Below are 17,388 nucleotides of genomic sequence, written 5' to 3'. Positions count from 1 at the left end.
AGGCAGCCAAGTGGTAGGCCACAATCAATACTGCTAATGCATTTTTCTCCATCCCTTTGGCAGCAGCATGCAGGCTGCAGTTTGCCTTCACTTGGAGGGGCATCCAATACACCTGGAATCGGCTGCCCCAGGGGTGGAAACACAGCCCTACCATTTGACATGGACTGATCCAGTGTGCACTGGAGCAAGGGGGAGCTCCTGAGCACCTTCAGTACATTGACGACATCCTCGTGTGGGGCAACACAGCAGAAGAAGTTTTTGAGAAAGGGAAGAAAATAATCCAAATTCTCCTGAAAGCTTGTTTTGCCATTAAAAAGAGCAAGGTCAAGGGGCCTACACAGGAAATCCAGTTCTTGGGGGTAAAAAGGCAGGATGGACATCGCCATATTCTGATGGATGTGATCAATAAAATAACAGCAATGTCTCCGCCAACTAGCAAAAAGGAAACGCAAGCTTTCCTAGGCCTCGTGGGATTCTGGAGAATGCATGTGCCAGGCTATAGTCAGCTTGTGAGTCCTCTATATCGAGTGACTCAAAAGAGAAACTATTTTGAGTGGGGCCCTGAGCAACAACAGGCCTTTGAACAAATCAAACAAGAAATAGCTCGTGCAGTAGCCCTTGGGCCTGTCCGGACTGGACCAGCTGTGCAAAATATACTGTACACTGCAGCTGGGGAGCATGGGCTCACCTGGAGCCTCTGGCAGAAAACCCCAGAAGAAACTCGAGGTCGACCTCTGGGCTTCTGGAGTCAGGGCTATCGAGGATCAGAAGCCAATTACACCCCAACTGAAAAAGAAATACTCACAGCATATGAGGGTGTTCGAACTGCTTCAGAAGTTGTGGGTACAGAGGCACAGCTCCTCTTGGCACCGCGGCTACCTGTGTTACACTGGATGTTCAAAGAGAAAATTCCCACTACACACCATGCAACTGATGCTACATGGAGTAAGTGGATAGCGTTAATTACACAGCGGGCTTGAATGGGAAAACCCAATCGCCCAGGAATCCTGGAAGAGGTTATGGACTGGCCGGAAGGCAGAGATTTTGGAGTGCCAACAGAAGAGGTAACCCGTGCTGAAGAGGCACCACCATAAAATAAGTTGCCAGAAGACAGAAAGCAGTATGCGTTGTTTACTGACGGATCCTGCCGTCTGATAGGGAGCCATCGGAAATGGAAAGCTGCTGTGTTGAATCCCATACGACGAGTTGTGGAAGCCATGGAAGGGGAAGGTGAGTCGAGTCAGTATGCAGAAGTAAAAGCCATACAATTAGCCCTAGATATCGCCGAAAGAGAAAATTGGCCAGTATTGTATCTCTACACTGACTCATGGATGGTGGCAAATGCTCTGTGGGGGTGGCTGCAGCAATGGAAAGAGAGCAACTGGCAGCGCAGAGGTAAACCTATCTGGGCTGCTACCCTGTGGCAAGATATTGCTGCCCGGGTAGAAAACCTGGATGTAAAAGTACGTCATGTAGATGCCCACATGCCCAAGAGTCGCGCTACTGAAGAACATCAGAACAACAAAGAAGTGGATCGAGCTTCGAAAATTGAAGTAGCTCAGGTGGACCTAGACTGGGAACGTAAGGGTGAGCTGTTTGTAGCTCGATGGGCCCATGAAACATCAGGACATCTGGGGAGGGATGCCACTTACAGATGGGCTCGTGATCGAGGGGTGGACTTGACCATTGAGGCCATCACACAGGTTACCCATGAGTGTGAGACCTGTGCTGCAATCAAACGAGCCATGAAGGTAAAATCTCCCTGGAACAGGGGGAGATGGCTAGGGTTTCAATATGGTGAGGCCTGGCAAATTGACTATATCGGACCACTCCCAAAAACTCGCCAAGGCAAACGGTACATACTCACCATGGTAGAAGCAACTCCTGGGTGGCTGGAAACATACCCTGTAAACCATGCCACGGCCCGAAACACTATCTTGGGCCTGGAAAGACAAGTATTGTGGCGTCATGGTACACCAGAGAGAATTGAGTCTGACAATGGGAGTCATTTCTGAAACAATCTTGTTACCTCCTGGGCCAAGAGGCATGGTATTGAGTGGGTGTACCACATCCCTTATCACCCACAAGCCTCTGGGAAGGTTGAGAGGTACAATGGACTGTTAAAGACTATGTTACGAGCATTAGGTGCTGGGACGTGGAAACAATGGGACACAAATCTACCAGAAGCCACTTGGCTAGTAAACAATAGGGGGTCTGACAGCCGTGCTGGTCCTGCCAAAACAAAACCCCTACACATAGTGAAAGGAGCTAAAGTCCCCATTAGTGCATGTAGGAAAGTGGATGGGGAAGGCTGTGTAATTATTTCCCTTTAATTAAATTATCCTTATCTCAACCCGTGAGTTGTTCTTTGCTTTACTTCTCCCCCTCCTCATCTAAAGGAGGGGGAGTGAGAGAGCGGTTGTGGGGTTTAGCTGCCCAGCACGGTAAAACCACCACATAGGCCTGGGTCAAAAGGTACGTTCAGGTCACCAGGGGGTGTAACAGCAAAAGCCTTTGATGGCTGTGGCAGCAGAGGGGCCCATGGCGTAGCAGTCGGATCAGTAAAGGAGCCTGCAGCTCCCTCACTGTCTGGAAAGCCACACGTTTCTGACTGTGGTCCCACATGGCTCTTTAAGGCCTCAGAGACTGCTCGCCAGGTTCCGAGCAATCCCACTGCAACCCTGCCATTTTTAGTTGCAGAGTCCCACACTTTGACCTCAGATTGGTCCCATATTTCAGGCTCATAAACTGTCCAATTATTAATAAGGAGAATAAGCTGTAAGGTTATCAGGACAGCCTTTGTTCCTAAGGACGTATGATTCCCCATAATGCGCAACTGCTTACCAGCGAGAGGCAGTTGTGTGCACAGGTCCGCTTCTCTCAGATCGAGCTTCTCTTCAGCTCCAGTGCGCCTATTTCCAGTGACTTTCTGTACGAGCTTCTCTGAGCCGTTTGCTGAGTTTGGCCGAACCTGTCTTCGTGAGGCAATCAGAATGCCTGTTCCCGTCCTGGTCTCCATTCTGCCAGCCTGTTCCTCTTCACTTCTTTTTCCTGCTTCTTTATTGATATAACTTCATTGTTGTGCCTTTTTTTTCTTTTTTCTCTTTCTTTACGAGCTTCTCTGAGCGTTTTGCTGAGTTCTCATCACCTAAAAGAGGCTTAATTGAGCATCCTACCTCATTGACTTCATTTTATTCCTCATCTCATTTTGAAACCTATTGACTGTTTCTTAATTTCTCTCTCCATAAATTATTGCCTTTACAACTGAATGCCTGAATTTATTCCCCATCTCATGTCTACACACTACTGCTTTCTGTGATTTATGACATATGTGGTCTTCTATTGTTTAACTCCATAAAGGTACTTTGGATTAAAATTCTGTGGAAGAAGCTATACTCCCAAATGGCTTATGAAGTCAGCATGCACTACTGACTCCTCAGAATCTTGAAAATATAGACAGAAGTTTACAGACATAGTCAGAAGTGGAATCTTTAAAACATTTTCATTGGAATTTATGAACCTGCTACATTGTTACTGAAATTTCTGCCTATTCTTTAAAACTAGCAAAAATAACAACAACAAAAAGCTATTGAAATTCTCCAAACTACAACAAAGCAAATAAGAACTGGGAAAAAAGAATTCTTATTCTTTGGGTATCTGGGGATTCCAGAACATCTGTGGACCTGTTAATCTTGCTTTGTAATAAGTATGTAGGAAATCCAATCAGCTGGGGGATTTAGACAAAACTTGATTAGGGAAGACAACTTTCAAATTCAAAACTATTTTTTTTATATACATTTTAAGTCCTACAAAGTGCAAAGCATTCTTTTTCCTCACATTGACATTAATGGAAAAAAAGATTGTTTAGTAACTTACAGAACTTGGACCAAGAAGGGCCAATGTTTTTGTTTAATAATGTTCATTCCTTCTCTCCTGCACATACTTATACAATGTATGCAACTAAAAATAATAGCACAGTTGAGATTTATCTTCTGCTGCTTCTAATGTACACCTGTTTGCAGTTCATCACCTGCCATTTACTCAGCAAAAACATAATTATGATGCTCTAATTTAAATGTCAAAAAGGTTCACAACTCCATTCGAAAGAATGGGAAATAAGGGGGAAAAATGCTATTTGCATATTAAAGATGCTGCACGACTTTATGAAAAGCTAAAAACACATGAAGACAAACTGCATAAATTAAGACAGCATTGTATAATACTTATGTCTCTGTACTGGTCTTCTAGGCTAAGTTTGTATATGTATCTTGGTGTCCTGGTTTCAGTTGGGATAGAGTTAATTTTCCTCCTAGTAGCTGGTAGGGTACTATGTTTTGGATTAGGATGAAAAGAGTGTTGATAACACACCAATGTTTTAATTGTTGCAGAGCAGTGCTTACACCAAGCCAAGGACTGTTCAGCTTTCTCACTCTGTCCTGCCAGCGGGCAGGCTAGGGGTGCAGCAGGAGCTGGGATGGGACAGACCCAGGACATCTGACTCAAACCGGCCAAAGGGGTATTCCATACCATCTGACGTCATGCTAAACAATATAGGGGTGGTTAGCGGGGGGGGGGGGGGGGGGGGTGCTGCAATTGCATTGTGCATCACTTGTTTGTACACATTATTATTAGTAGTACTATTATCATTATTACTACTATTATTATTATTACTTTCCTGTCTTAATAAACTGTCTTTACCTCAACTCACGGGCTTCACTTTCCCATTTCTCTCCCCCATCCCAGAGAGGGAGGGTGGAGCAAATGGCTGTGTGGTGTTTAGCTGCCGGCCGGGTTAAACCACAACAGTCCTTTTTGGTGCCCAACGTGTGGCTCAAAGGGTTGAGATAACGGCATATCTGACCACAGTGTGTTAAACTAAAATTGGTGTAAGTATTAGACCTGCTTAATAGTGGTTAGTCACAATGTTGATTGCTTTAATCTCAAGTCTGCTGTGCCTGTTTTCCAAATTGAGTTGTATAGCACGTTACTTTATGTGCTCCCTGTCATGCTGTTTATCCTTTCCGGGCCCTGGTTTAAGATCATTATGGTACTGTGTGGTGTAACAACGGCTTATGATACAATGAAATTTCTGGTCATGACTCTAACCTGGTATTTGTACTCGACTCTATACTTTGGAAACCGTATCTCGGAAACCATTAACAATTGCACCTATTGCCTTTTTTTGTCAGGGAGCCAGTCTGTGGAGTGGACGGGGAAGATATTTTTTCCTACCTGTTCACTCTCCCTTTCTCTTTCAGAGAATTATGTTGTATTAAGTTTGGAAATTGTTGAATTTCCTTCAACATAATTCCTATTTTTTTTCCTAAAGGCAACATTGGAAAATGATTATTAAAACATCAATTAATAAAGGAAGATCTATTTTATAAGCAGCAATCTTATGTTTTCTGGCATCCATATCAACACTTCAAGTTGAGGTAAAAACTTATTCAGAAACACCTTACGTGGACTGCAACATTATTATACTCCTGTGAGTACAACTGCATCATGAATCTTCAATTTACAAAACAAGATTCTTAAATTACAATGTTCTGATTTATTTGGCATAAGAAAACTTAATGTGCTTAGGAGATAGCACAGTAATGGAGTCCTCTGTATCAAAACAACATCAAATATGGCTTTTTGGTATTTATTTTTGTATTTCAGCTTAGATTATATACCAACAGCAATATAGTATACTTCCATTCATTTGCTCCAGATAAACATATTATCATCCTCATGTTCACCATTTAATCATATGAAAGATCAAATATTTGCTGGAAATAAGAATAGACAGAAAAGTAGGTCAAGATCAGACAATAAGCAGTGAGCTTTGCATTATGTTTACATTTATAGGCAGCCTGATATACAGTAGTAGACAACAACATAATTGTAATTTCTCTATGTGGGTTGTTATGTTTTTAGACCATCTGTCTTTCTAAGTCATTTCTGCATGCAAGGAGATAATTAAACATAAGATTCAAGGATCTAATTAAATATAAGATTAGACTCTATACTGGGGTAATTGGGCTAAACATTTTGTAGTCAATGAGATTCCAGCAACAAAACAAATAAATTTGTAATGACATCAAGTATAGGAACAAAACTTAAAGAATGGTTGTTTCTTTTGGCTGCCCGAGCATCTACCAAGAATATGGAAGGTCACAGTAATGACTCTTTTTTTCAAAACTACAAATAATTATTTTTTTATAGATATAAATTAATATATATATAAATTAATTTTTATAGAATTAGACTGTAAACTACCAGGCTTGGAAGTGATCTTTGGAAGTCTGTTCCAAGTACTCCACTCTCAAGACTCAAACCAGGTGTTTGTATAACTTATTTTAAAACTCCTTCAGTAATGGGGATCCAATGCCTTTTAAGTAATGTGTTCTAAATTTCCAGTATCCTTAAATTCAGGTAATGAAGTAGAGAAAGAAAATTGTAACTTATATCCCTTCCATCTCCTCATTTCTTGTCCTGCCCTTAATGGGCATAAGGAAGATTTTTTTTCCTTTCAATTTGCAAATGCATCTTTACTTATGTGAAATTTCATACGCTGCTTCCTCATTGGCTGATATTTATTTCCTGCAATGTTTCTTACTGGTTTACTGCCTTCAGACTATACTTCTCTGAACTTCCAAATATTTTACTGCTGTTACCTACACATTCAAGTATCTTTCTGAAAGGTTGATTGTCCGTTATGCGTCTGAAAACCTTTGGGATGAAAGGGTGATGATAAGTTACAAAAATGGGAAGTTGGAGTTCCTGGACAGGTCACCAGGCAGCAGAAAAGGGAAGTACAGGAATCCATTCATTCTTTGACAAAAGGCTTTGTAAAAGACATATTTTTCTTTTAGCAGTTAGTATCTTCAGCATAAGCCTCATTTCATCAGAAAATTCCATCTGACTGAGGAATCTTGACATATATTCTGCTAAGAAAAGGAGGCACTACTTAAACCTCCTATGTGCTTTTTCTAGTTCTAGAATTGGTTCACTGTGACCTTGGAGACAAACTAAAACTCACTGTTCTAACATATTTAACTTTTCATAAGTCAGGACGCTTATTTGATGCAGAATATCAAGGTACAACTGTAATGAATTTCCTGTACTGTGTTTATAAAATAAAAACCACAAAGATTCATGCTTAATAAAGAAATATTACATAAAAGACTTAAAAATATTGCATTTGTTAGGAAAAATAAAGGACACAGAAGAGAAGGTTTTAAATACAAAAAAAATACAATTTGTGTTAATGATCTAATTATTGCACATAAGGCTACAGTGAGTTCTTCACCTAAAGCACTGAAATGCCTGTCTCTTGTGAAGCAAATATTGCTTAGGGATGTTCTCAGAGTGGGTATGATTGCAGAGAATGAAACCCATACACGATCCGGAGAATTGTTACAAACTAAGTGTAGGGGATCAATATATTATTTCCCATACTTTTTGTGAACTTCTAACAATTTCTAGCACACATCACTATCTTGCCTTCCTGTGTATTATTTTTCTTCTTTGTCTCTGTGTGTGAGTACAATAATAATAATAAAATACACAAGATCAAAAGAATATAGCTGGTATCAAATATATTCAAAATAGTTAGATTTTCCGATTTTTTAGATCTAGTTTAGATCTAGTTAGGTTTTCCTATTCTTTAGACACAAATAGCTAGAGTATAAACCAGGGTATATCAGAGGTAGTACAGGGTAAATGTATGTATGGTACATCTAGCACTACCTGGTTGCAGGCAGAATACAATTCTGAGAATTTATTATTAAAGCAACAGAATGATAGTGGCCACAATATATTAAAAAGAAAACTGAAAAGAGCAGTAAATAAATAAAGAAGTGGAGACAAACCATGTAGGAGAGCTTCTTTTCTCCATCACATTACTTATCTTATTCTAGCATGACAGACAAGTTTTAGACTACAGAATATTTTTTTCCTACAGGAGGAATATATCATGGAAGATACCTTTTGACTTCTTATCCTAAAGAAACAGCAGGCAGAGTGTATAAGTCTGTCTCATGATATGCATCAAGAAACCTCCAGGAAGTATGAAGTATAAGATCTAAGAAGATAGCCAGGACAAGATACTTTAGTTGAAGCTACTCAACAAGTTGTTACTAGTCAGCGGTCTAATAGAAAGACAGAAGTGACTCATTCATTGCCACAGTAGCCTTTACCTGATAAAAAACAGAAGTTGGATTGACATCACCAGGGCTGTTTGCTTAAGCATCACTTGCCTGTCATTATGGTCTCACTCTGGAGGATTCTTTGATTCCTTTAAATAAATACAAGCATTAACATACAAGTGACACCTGTCTGTACTGTGGATTTCTATTGCTGAAATCACAGAATCACAGAAAATGAAAATGAAGATGTTATAGATTCCCCTTATTGTTAAAACTTATACATATAGGCATTTCTAGTGCAGGACTCATCTCATTCTAAAGTAGACATTTAAGATAGCTCAGATGAGATACCACAAAGTTCCCATTTCTCTTAATTGCCAATAGGAAAATGCAGAGTGACCAGGCTCAGATTTAGTCATATCTACATTGCAAATATTTATCTTAAGCTAAAGTGAGTGTTATTTTTCCTGCTGTTTGGTGGTAGTACTGGCATTGACACCCACTCAAGGACTTATGTTTTTCCTTATTGTCATTCTAGGTTAAGTTTTCAAATTCTGTTTACTCAAGATCTCTCAGTGAAAATGAATGGTAGCTTACATTAGCTTAAATTTTAAGCTGTTATCACAGGGTTTCCACACATCTAAGAGTTCCTTTGGTAGTATATAACTTGTATAGCTGAAATGGGTGTCTGCACTGCACTAATATATTCAATGTCTGGGACACTGCAGCAATGACCTATTTCAGTGTCCTGTTCAGCAAGCAGGTCTCTGCCTGGCATAGTGATACACACTGTTCAGACTTCAGAAGGTCTGAATGTAATTTTTACATAAGCAAACAAATATAAAAATTGGTTTCTGCTTATAGTGGACTGCACTAGTCCAATGAATTGGCATTGGCATTGTTCTGTTCTTCTTTAATGGGTCTACTTTTTACTACCTGAAAAATAAGGGGGGGAAAAAAGTATATTGCTAAGAATATACAGGAAGGAATACCATCTTAACAGCTTGTTCTGGATGCCATCTCTAAGCAACTGTAAGAGATGAAGGTTATGAGGAGTAGTCAACATGGATTCACCAAGGGGAAGTCGTGCTCGACCAACCTCGTTGCCTTCTATGATGGCATCACCAGCTGGGTGAAAGGATTTACACACATCCTTTGCCTTTTCTCCTGCATGGACAGATGCAAAAATACAATCAGAAAAGGTATCAATTGAAACATAAACATAAAAAAACAATTGTTTAAGTCTGTTAGTATTAATGTCCATGACCGGAGGAGCATAGTTGGAGTTGGTAATCCTGGTTGAAGTGCTCCCATATCTTCCACGAATTCATTAATTTTCTCAGATAATGGTCTCCATTTTCCATTCCTTTTCTTTATTACAAACACTGGAGAATTCGAGGGCCAGTTGTGGAAACAATATGTCTTGCTTTATGTTCTTAAGCAACTCAGCCTTCGGACCTTATGTATCCTATTCCTCCTGGATTGAAGGGAAACAGATCCGGATCCTTTTCTGGCTCTATAGGGCCTGGACCAAAAGGAAAGTTCAGGTCATCAGGGGGTGCAACAGCAAAAGCCTGCAATGGCAGTAGCGGCGGCAGGGCCGATGGCATAGCAGAAGGATCGGTGGACGAGCCCGCAGCTCCCTCACTATCTGGAAAACCACAGGTTTCTGATTGTGGTCCCACATGGCTCTTTAAGGCCTCAGAGACTGCTTGCCAGGTGCTGAGCAATCCCACCGCAACCTTGTCGTTTTTAGTAGCAGAGTCCCACACCTTGACCTCAGTTTGATCCCATGTTTCAGGATCATAAACTGTCTGATTCATAATAAAGGGACTAAGCTGGAAGGTTATCAGGACATTTTTTGTTTCTAGGGCCATATGATTCCCCATAGTGTGCAAGTGCTTACCTTCAGCCAGTGAGGGGCAGTTGTGTGCGCGGGTCCGCTTCTCTCAGCTTCTGCTTCCTTCCAGCTCGGGTGCGCTTCTTTCCAGCGGCTTTCAATACGAGTTTCTTTCCAGCTCCGGTGCACTTCCATTCAGCGAATTTCAGTATGAGCTTCTTTCCAACTTGGGTGTGGTTCTTTCCAGCGACTTTCTGTACGAGCTTCTTTGAGCAGTTTGCTGAGTTCAGCCAAACCTATCTTCAGGAGGCAATCAATGTCCCCATTCCTTTCCTGGTCCCTGTTCTGTTAGCCTGTCCCTGTTTATTCATTTTTTTTTGTTGTTTTTGTCCCTGTTCTATTAGCTTGTCCCTGCTCTTCAGGTAGTCCCTGTTCATTTTCTTTATGTCCCTGTTCCTTTTCTTCATGTCCCTGTTCGGGCGCCATTTGTGGCGTAAGGACCACACGGACACCAGGGTTCTTTCAGGATCAGTAACTGCTACCACTTTACTGATGACATAACTTCAACGTTCTCTTATTGAGGACATAACTTCATCCATATTGAGGACAGACTCCCTTCTTATACCATTTGCCCCACATCAGTACTTTTCTATGAACTATTCATTGGTCAACAACTTTGCTCGGCAACAGCTAACACCCAGCAACTTCCATGACTCAACAGCTGGAGAGCAAGCAGTCCAAGACAGCAAGGCGTCTCCTGAATTACCCTTCTTTGTTCCTTCTAAACTCTACATTCCTGATGGCCTCATCTTTAAGAGTCTAATGTTATCACCAACAATGGGGCTTGTCGACCCCAATGGCTACACTCCCATAGCATCTCACTCACACAGCACAATCATGCAATCAGAAAAAAGGGGCTGCCTTGACCTTCTCATTCATACCACAAGAGTATATCACTTAAAACAATAACCAAACTTGTTTGTATTGTCTCTGGCCATGTTCTTCATGGAGTAACTCACTTCACAACAATACCTTGTCTCAAAGATGCTTACACAAATGCTTTCAACATGAGATACCCAGACATTTAAAAATAAGACATACACTTATTACCACTCCAGTTAATATCCTTCCAGCAGCTGCAAATATTACCCAAGTAACCTTGTCACAATTGTGAGGGGCCAGTTTACCCTTCTCCTGCTTCTTATACAGTCATTAGCAGGTTCGTCCTGGCTCCCAATACTGGGATGCAGCGGTAACCTCAGATTTGCTCGATCTGCTCACAAGATCATTAGCGACCACTCTATTGGTCAGCAAATCCCCTTGACCACTATATCGATCAGCCTGTAGGGTACCCTCCTCCCTTATGGGGACTATGCCGTACGCCAGACGTCTCTGCGTGGTTTACCAGCAGCCCCAGCCAAGCACTGCATCCCCTACGACTTTCTGGCCCCTTTTGTTAAACATCAAATACCCTGATTTATGCTTTCCTTGGAGAAAACAAATGTTTTTGCAGAAATACAGTTTGGACATAGGGTAGAAAGGCAGGTACTTATAATTTTTTACTTTAAATGAAGCCAGAATATGTTAAGTTGCAAAAGACAGAAAGGAATCCTCAAGAGAGTAATATATATATACACACACTTTTTCTTCTGACATTATCTACTGAAATTCATGAAAGAGCAATATCAGAGAGCAGTAAACTTCACATTGCAGAATTTTCAAAAGACTTGCAATTTTGTGATTTTTCCCTCCTTCTAACGTGTGATTCTGTTAGGGGGGTGACATTTTTAGAAGCTTTTCCAGCTAAAGAAGCAATCATGTTATATAAAGCACTAAGGGTTTGCAAAATGGCAGAAAAATAGCCACGGCAAACAGTGTCTGCACTAGAACAGAAAGAAAGAAGAAGGAAGGACACTGAGGAAAAGAAAAAGAAAAAAGAAAAAAGAAAAAAAAAGAAAAAAAAAAGGATTGCCTTAGGTTGCAGGATAAACTTGCAACAGTCAGAGCAGGAATGACAGGGACCTGGGTCATCTACTGTAGCAGGTCTACTGGTTGAAATAAAGCTAGAGAACGAAGAGAGAGGCTTAGATTTTTTTGGATTTTTTGTTGGTTATGGGAGTCTCTTTCTCTGTGTTAATCCAAAAATTGATTCTGGAAAAGTGCTGAGTCTGTAAATGTAATAGGAGAAACTGGCCAACAAGAAAAGGTGTTTGTTTTTTTTTTTGTTTTGTTTTGTTTGTTTGTTTGTTTTTTAATGCTTGAAATTTAAATTGGGGGAAAATGATTGAAACACATCAATTTTTATACTTGCCCAATTCACCAAGACCCTTATTGAGAAGGGACTTGCTGGAAAAATGGGATGCAAAATTTCTTTCAAACAAGGGAAATGGAAATAAAAGTTACATATTATCCCTGTTGAGTCCAGAGAAAGCTCCAGGCAGGACTCCCTGAATGGATGTAATTATGAATCAAGTGTCCCTGAGTTTGGGCTACAGAAATCGCACACAAATCCATGGGTCCCAATGGGATGCATCCACGTGTGCTAAGGGAGTTAGCAGAGGTGATTGCCGAACCGCTCTCTATCAACTTTGAAAGGTCCTGGAGAACAGGAGAGGTGCCTGAAGATTGGAGGATAGCCGATGTCACTCCAGTCTTCAAGAAGGGGAAGAAGGAGGATCTGGGAAACTACAGGCCATTCAGTCTCACCTCTGTCCCTGGAAAGGTGTTGGAACAGCTTGTTCTGGATGCAAGCAATTGGAAGAGAAGAAGGTTATGAGGAGTAGTCAGCATGGATTCACCAAGGGGAAATCGTGCTCAACCAACCTCGTTGCCTTCTATGATGGCATCACCAGCTGGGTAGATGGGGGGAGAGCAGTGGATGTCATCTACCTTGACTTTAGCAAGGCTTTTGGTACTGTCTCCCATGACATCCTGATAGCAAAGCTGAGAAAGTGTGGGATAGATGAATGGACAGTAAGGTGGGTTGAGAACTGGCTGACTGGTCAAGTTCAGAGGGTAGTGATTGGTGGCGCAGAGTCCGGCTGGAGACCTGTGACTAGCGGTGTTCCCCAGGGGTCGGTGCTGGTTCCGGTCTTGTTCAACATCTTCATCGACAACCTTGATGAAGGAATAGAGTCTGCCCTCAGCAAGAACGCTGATGACACAAAGCTGGGAGGAGTGGCTGACACGCCAGAAGGCTGTGCTACCATTCAGCAAGACCTGGACAGGCTAGAGAGATGAGTAGGAAGAAACCAAATGAGGTTTAATAAGAGCAAGTGTAGAGTCCTGCACCTGGGAAGGGACAACCACACGTATCAGTACAGGCTGGGGGATGACCTGCTGGAGAGGAGCTCTGAGGAGAAGGACCTGGGGTTCCTGGTGGACGACAGGTTGACCATGAGCCAGCACTGTGCCCTTGTGGCCAAGAGGGCCAATGGGATCCTGGCATGCATTAAAAGGAGCATAGCCAGCAGGTCAAGGGAGGTGATCCTCCCCCTCTACTCACCTGGAATACAGTGTCCAGTTCTGGACACCCTGGTACAAAAAATACAGGTACAACAATAAGCAAGACATATCGTTCAAAAGGAATGGAAAATGGAGACCGTTAAGTCATGGAACTGGGAAGGATTGTTTGTTACCTTTTCTGATTGTACATACATGTATGTATAGGAGTACTCGAGTTTAGTAAGTCATGGAACTTAAAGGATTGTTTGTGTTATAAATGAAGTCTCAACTCAATCTGAATTTTGTAATATTTATACCTATAAAAGGTATAAAAGGCATAAAAGGTATAAAAGGTATAAAAGGCAAGTAAACAGCGCTGGGTGTACGGGGAGTCTACGCTCCACCAACACGCACACACGAACATTAAACATACTAAATATACAAAACATTGCTTTACATACTAAACCCAAGTATGCCTATACATATGTACAATCAGGAAAGGTAACAAACAATTCTTTAAGTTCCATGACTTACGAAAATCGAGTATGCCTATACATATTCACGATCAGAAAAGGTAACAAACAATCCCTTAAGTTCCATGACTTAACAGTCTCCATTTTCCATTCCTTTTCTTGATTACATACAAGTCTCCATTTTCCATTCCTTTTGAACAATATGTCTCGCTTTAAGTTGTCAAGCAACTCAGTCTTCAGGCCTTATGTATCCCGTTCTTCCCAGATCGAAGAAAAGCACATCCATCTCCTTTTCAAGGCCAATAGGCCTGGGTCAAAAGGCACGTTCAGGTCAACAGGGGGTGTAACAGCAAAAGCCTTCGATGGCTGTGGCAGCAGAGGGGCCCATGGCGTAGCAGTCGGATCAGTAAAGGAGCCCGTAGCTCCCTCACTATCTGGCAAGCCACACGTTTGTGACTGTGGCTCCACGTTGTTGCAGGAAGCACGGCCGAAAGCACTACAGACACCAGCAGAGTCAGATCATGCTCCATTTTATTGCCCGAATAGCCTAACTTTTATAGAGAACTTAAGAGGGGTGGACAGTGTTTCACACAAGATTATTGGTCAAAAGCACCCAGACAAACAGCTACAAGAAAACAACCCCACCTGCAAGAAAACAACCCCCTTGTGATTAGCAGTCACATAGACCTTGTCCTTGAGGCCAGCTACTGGTAACAATATTTTCCTGAATTCCTCAATTGGGCGATGTGGGAACACTGTCATGGGAACTTCTCATAGTTGCCCTGGTAGCTTGGTTTGCTCAGCTACAGCAAGCCATGGGATTTTTGCTGTTTCAAGAAATCCCTCAACAATTCCCCCTTCTTCTTTTGAGCAAACCAAGCCCGACACAACAGTTTTACAAGTAACTCTTTAGCTATATTTACAACACACAACGATGATTACCACCACCATAAACCAAATCCTTAATCCCCTTGTGATTAAACCCAGCAACCATCTACACTTTGTTTCAAACAAGTCAGTGAACCATTGATTGAAAGAATTGATACCATATTGAATCTTTCTCATGTGCTCTTTCAGGAAACTAATGGATTTGTGAATTGACTCATTATGATCAGAAAGGTTTAAACAGTACATTCCCTTAAAGTCCTCACACCCATTCCTTTGAGCCAAAAGCAAGATGTCAATAGCAGCTTGATCCTGTAAAAGCAGATGTCGCAGACTATTTTGATCTGGTAACATCTCCTCAAGTATCTCTGTTGTGGCATAGGCTTGCCTCTCAGCCCAGCATACCAATTTTTCTAAGTTGTTACGTGCGGCCGCAGATGCCACTCCAGGCACTGAAATTGCTAATGCCGCTCTAGCTGCAACCCCACACAATTCAACATTATCATTGCAATCCAATGCAAGCAATGTCCATTTATGTCTGGTGATCTCACACAACTGTAACAAGCTAGGAGCAAATACAATGAGTTTATCTAAGTAACATGGACATCTGATAGCATTTGCAGGGATACCTTGCCAGGCCCCATTCCCACAAATCAGAAGCACATCAGGAGGTAAGGCCAAAGCTGTACAATTGTTCCAAACACTGTAGTTGTTACCCCTTGTCTCCATGCTATAAACCCCTAAACCCTGCTTAGCAGCGTCATTGCAATCACAGGTGTTATTTGTGTCTTTGTACCAGTATGGCCTTTTCCAGGTTCCTGTAGCAGGAATCATCTGATATCCACGGCTACGTTCACTTTTGTAGCCACCTTTCAGGTTGATACACATTTGACTACAGATACCAAGGTTTTGACATTCATCAATGTCTCCACAGTTTCTCTTGTCTATAAACTCAAACCCAGCTGGACAGTCACATTCATTTATGATGCATTCCTTCAGGGGCTCATCACCCCAGTCCTTGCAGTCTCTCTGCTGGTTACACACTTTATTGATATCTATGCATTCTCCACTTCTGCACTTGAATTTGCCAGGTCCAGAGCACTGAATAACATTGTTACAGTTTGCTTCATCAGTGCCATCCAGACAGTCTCTCACACCACTGCACTGCCTACTCCTATGGACACAGTTCCCATCTTCACATCTGAACTGGTCTGGCCTGCAGGTCCAGGAAGGGCAGTTAATTTCATCACTTCCATCCTTGCAATCAGGATCTCCATCACATCGCCACTTCTTGTGGATACATTCACCTGAGCCGCACTGCACCTCACTCGTAGAACACTTCACTGGAGGTGCAGGCTGGTGGCCACACTGCTCCAAAGATTCATCCGAGTGGTCGGAGCAGTCAGCATCATCAACACACACCCAGCTGATAGGGATGCAGGTAGAACTCTTGCACTGAAACTCATGAACACCACAGGTAGGAGGTGCACACTCCAGCTCATCGCTACCATCACTGCAGTCATCTTGAACATTGGAGACAAAGCTTTTGGAAATACATGGCCCACTACTGCATGTGAATTCTGCTGCACTACAAGTCACAATGCCACAATTCTCTTCATCTTCTCCACTGTCACAGTCCTTTTCACCATCACATTTCCAGGACACTGGGATACGCTGGGTTGACTGAGGACCATAGCTGATTTCATTTACCCGGCATGTTCTCGTATGACACAGCTCAGCACTCTCATCAGACCCATCTTCACAGTCCGGATCCCCATCACACTGCCATCTATTTGGCACACACTGACCACTGTTGCACACAAAGTCAGATTCAGCACACGTCTTCTTCACACAAGCACTCTCATCACTGCCATCTAAGCAGTCTTCACATTTTGCTCTAGCACCATTGGCAGCAGTGCACAGGCTGGCGAGGGCGAGCAGCAGGCAGAGTGCCCCGCAGCGCGGCAGCACCCACCGCCGCCCTGCACCTGTGTCACTTATACTGCTCCTATTACCCATGCTGTTAGTGTCAGTGGCATCCTCCTGGTACCGTTTCTGTCTTTGTCGCCCCTTACTCTCCCCCTTTTCTTTTTTTTGCCACTGACCATTCACCACAAATGGATGAGACACATGATTACTAGTTAGGAAAGAGAGTGTAACGTCTGCTATACGGCTGCAGGCAGTGCCAGCTGCAACCCTAGAAGCTGTTTGTGAACGAGCCTGACTGACGGTGGTCATTTGGCGGTGTAATCTGCGTCTCTGCACTCCTGCCCTGCAATAGAGCTAAATCATCATTAATAGTCTGTAGAATGTGGCAACCCCACGGAATGTTATCCAGAAACATAGTTATAACACCCACCTGGGGACGAATAGTCTTTTTTGCATTGCAAGATAACTTCTTATAAAAAGAATGCCAGAGAGAAGCAGCACAGCCCCTGCTGCCGCTGCCTCCATGGTTCCGTCAGACAGGCTGCAGGGTCCTGATGTCCGTCCCTCTGCTCTGTGCCGACTCGCCACAGGGTGAGGGTCGGCTGCCGTTGTCCACTGACGCCTCTGGTCTCCTGTAGCAACTCGATCTCGGATGGCCCGTATCGCACCGCGATTACTTCAA

The 17,388-nt window shown here is 42.5% G+C and overlaps 2 protein-coding genes across 2 annotated transcripts in view; one reads left to right on the top strand and one right to left on the bottom strand.

Annotated features, from left to right (window-relative positions):
* Positions 1-8,678, top strand: part of LOC116501291 (very low-density lipoprotein receptor-like) — a gene marked incomplete at its 5' end in the record, with an annotated part of 30,082 nt that extends 21,404 nt beyond the window's left edge. The window contains 2 exons of the mRNA XM_032206809.1: positions 6,982-7,086; positions 8,674-8,678. Coding sequence (XP_032062700.1) covers positions 6,982-7,086; positions 8,674-8,678 — 110 coding nt within the window. The remainder of the gene's footprint in view (positions 1-6,981; positions 7,087-8,673) is intronic.
* Positions 8,679-9,008: 330 nt separating this feature from the next.
* LOC116501290 (very low-density lipoprotein receptor-like) lies at positions 9,009-16,812 on the bottom strand. Its single transcript, XM_032206808.1, has 3 exons — positions 15,524-16,812; positions 13,481-13,509; positions 9,009-9,071 (listed from the first exon to the last, which is right to left on the bottom strand). The coding sequence occupies exons 1-3, from the start codon at positions 16,794-16,796 to the stop codon at positions 9,009-9,011; spliced, it is 1,365 nt and encodes a 454-aa protein (XP_032062699.1). The 5' UTR covers positions 16,797-16,812.
* Between the last annotated feature and the right edge of the window lie 576 nt (positions 16,813-17,388).

Source organism: Aythya fuligula, chromosome W, assembly GCF_009819795.1.
Source record: "Aythya fuligula isolate bAytFul2 chromosome W, bAytFul2.pri, whole genome shotgun sequence".
Classification (NCBI taxonomy): domain Eukaryota; kingdom Metazoa; phylum Chordata; class Aves; order Anseriformes; family Anatidae; genus Aythya; species Aythya fuligula.
Note: the sequence above shows the minus strand (reverse complement) of the source record. Positions and strands in the feature narration are given on the sequence as shown.

What these genes read in the sequence shown, in the direction of transcription:
- LOC116501290 (XM_032206808.1), bottom strand. Translation starts at nt 16,796, where the DNA reads ATGGGTAATAGGAGCAGTATAAGTGACACAGGTGCAGGGCGGCGGTGG. An exon ending in CAATGACGCTGCTAAGCAGG is followed by an intron (nt 13,510 to 15,523) that starts GTTTAGGGGTTT and finishes TTTTTGTACCAG; the next exon opens with GGTGTCCAGAACTGGACACT. An exon ending in AACTGGACACTGTATTCCAG is followed by an intron (nt 9,072 to 13,480) that starts GTGAGTAGAGGG and finishes CTTATTTTTCAG; the next exon opens with GTAGTAAAAAGTAGACCCAT.